The 1971-nt window shown below is 38.5% G+C and overlaps 2 protein-coding genes across 3 annotated transcripts in view; both read right to left on the bottom strand.

Annotated features, from left to right (window-relative positions):
• Positions 1–1971, bottom strand: part of LOC109541666 (retinaldehyde-binding protein 1) — a 13135-nt gene that overhangs the window by 3522 nt on the left and 7642 nt on the right. The window lies entirely within an intron of this gene.
• The window catches only part of LOC109534636 (chitooligosaccharidolytic beta-N-acetylglucosaminidase), a gene marked incomplete in the record, with an annotated part of 25055 nt that overhangs the window by 17457 nt on the left and 5627 nt on the right, over positions 1–1971 (bottom strand). Inside the window, 3 exon segments of the mRNA XM_048667726.1 lie at positions 473–661; positions 731–835; positions 899–961. Coding sequence (XP_048523683.1) covers positions 473–661; positions 731–835; positions 899–960 — 356 coding nt within the window.

The following is a 1971-nucleotide window of genomic DNA, read 5'->3' as shown; positions in this document are numbered from 1 at the left end:
TAAATTCGTATTATTTAAAAAACCTTAAGATTTAAGTGTTATAAACCTTATTAAAACAGACACTTATTTTGTTCAGCGAATCCAAAAATGCAATAATATACAGGACATTCCATTTTAAAAAACCCAACTTTGATATTTTTAGAGCTTTTGGGACACCCTGTACATTACAAAAATATTTTTAAAATGTGCGCTCGGTAGGCGTCGGACAATTCATAAAATAATACTTTTTAAAAATCAAACGGTTTAGCCGCAAACTTCCGTGCCGTATAGCGTGAATAACCCTGTATAGGTACAAAAAGTATTATGTACTAAAAAAATTATTAATAACTTATTTGTTTCATGCTAATTAAATATTAGAAACAAATATTTAAAAAATAATATTTAAGAAATACTTGCTTTTGATCTGAAATATTTAGCAAACATAAATATTTCCTAAATATGTATGTAATATTTTGTGCTATCTGGGACTTACTTGGGCAGCAATTGGGCGACTTGCTGACGGAAAATTCGACCAGCCCCCATCACCAACTCAAATGCGGGCGTTTCCGACTTGGCCCCCAGAATATCAATGCTGTTTGCGTTGATGGTTGCCAAAAAGTTGCCGATCGTCACCTCACCTTTCGGTTTTGGCCATATTCCCCCCGATTCCGCACAAAAAAGCCTATCATGAAAAAGTTTATTTTATATCCTCACGCATGGTGCGGAAGACAGATTCGCACGGGTCTCTTACCTGCAGGCCGCAAGGCTCAATGCTGAACCTTGAGTCGCTTCCGTGTTTTCCCGTTTCTGGCAGTAACCCTGCAAGCATTCGTACCGCCATGGAGTCTCAAAGACACTAGGAAGACGTTATTTTATCAGTTACTGATTGAAATAAATTGAGGTGTCGGTCACATCCCACCTGTTTGCCAGTGCCGGTTGCAGCATCGTGACGGTCAGCGTCAAAACAATCAGTCGGCTCATCCTAAGAATGACTATATTAGGTACAATGCGGACATACAGGCAATGATCTGATGTATGTAAGTAACGTAGGCAATCTGGCACCATACCTATGTAATTGCTTGTCCTTCGATTCGCTGTGAAAGTACTCACTCTTGTTTCACTTTTTGGTACCACCTTCAACGTGGAAGTTGTCGGTTGTTCTGAAGCCCGAAGAAATCGCAAGACGAGTCTCTGAATATAACGGGCACTCGGTACAGAACCGGATTGAAACAATGATTCGAATGGAATGTTCAGAGCCCATTAAAAAGTCAATTAGACGTAATGCAAACAATTCTATAATCTACATAACCAGAATTTTACATCGATAAAGTGGCCCACTCCATGTTGATCAATGTATGATTGCGAACATTTCATTGACAGTTTTTTGACCTCCGAACTGATCAGCATCGATCTGTCCCACTTGCTTGCTGATAATATCAGCGATGTTTCTCAAAGATTGCTTAATGGGGTATTTGGCAATGAAAATTGCAGTCTTAACTTAAGGACTACATTTGTTTGATTGCCTTAGTCGTCAAGCGAACATTTACTTAGGCAAAGTGCACAATTTAGATAGAAGGTTGAATTTAACTGAAGAAGGCCGTTATTACCAAATCAAAATCTTTAGCTTTCCACTAAGGCAGCTAAATATAGACCAGTTTCCATACTAAAATGGCTGGATAGATCAATGTGTGGGTTTGGTTATTTCCAAATAATACTACTTTAACTGCATGGGTGATACCAACCACCACTATGGTGCCTGGCCTATAATGGAATCACTAACTTTAGAAATACAACACAATTCTAAACTCAACGACTCTGTTGCATATACAGCTAGGACACCATACGTACAACAAAACTAAAGTGCTCAATAGTAACAGACTGGGGGGAAAACTTTGCAATTCGCTTATATAAACGGTATGGCAAGTATATAAGTTCCTGCCAGATGTTCATACGTTCAGCATGCATAACTCATCCTAAAAAAGCTGAAATTTC

The sequence above is a fragment of the Dendroctonus ponderosae genome, unplaced genomic scaffold (assembly GCF_020466585.1).
Source record: "Dendroctonus ponderosae isolate FM_Combo_2020 unplaced genomic scaffold, Dpon_F_20191213v2 Dpon_F_20191213_6, whole genome shotgun sequence".
NCBI classification, from domain to species: Eukaryota; Metazoa; Arthropoda; class Insecta; order Coleoptera; family Curculionidae; genus Dendroctonus; species Dendroctonus ponderosae.
This window is presented reverse-complemented; position numbering and strand designations above follow the sequence as displayed.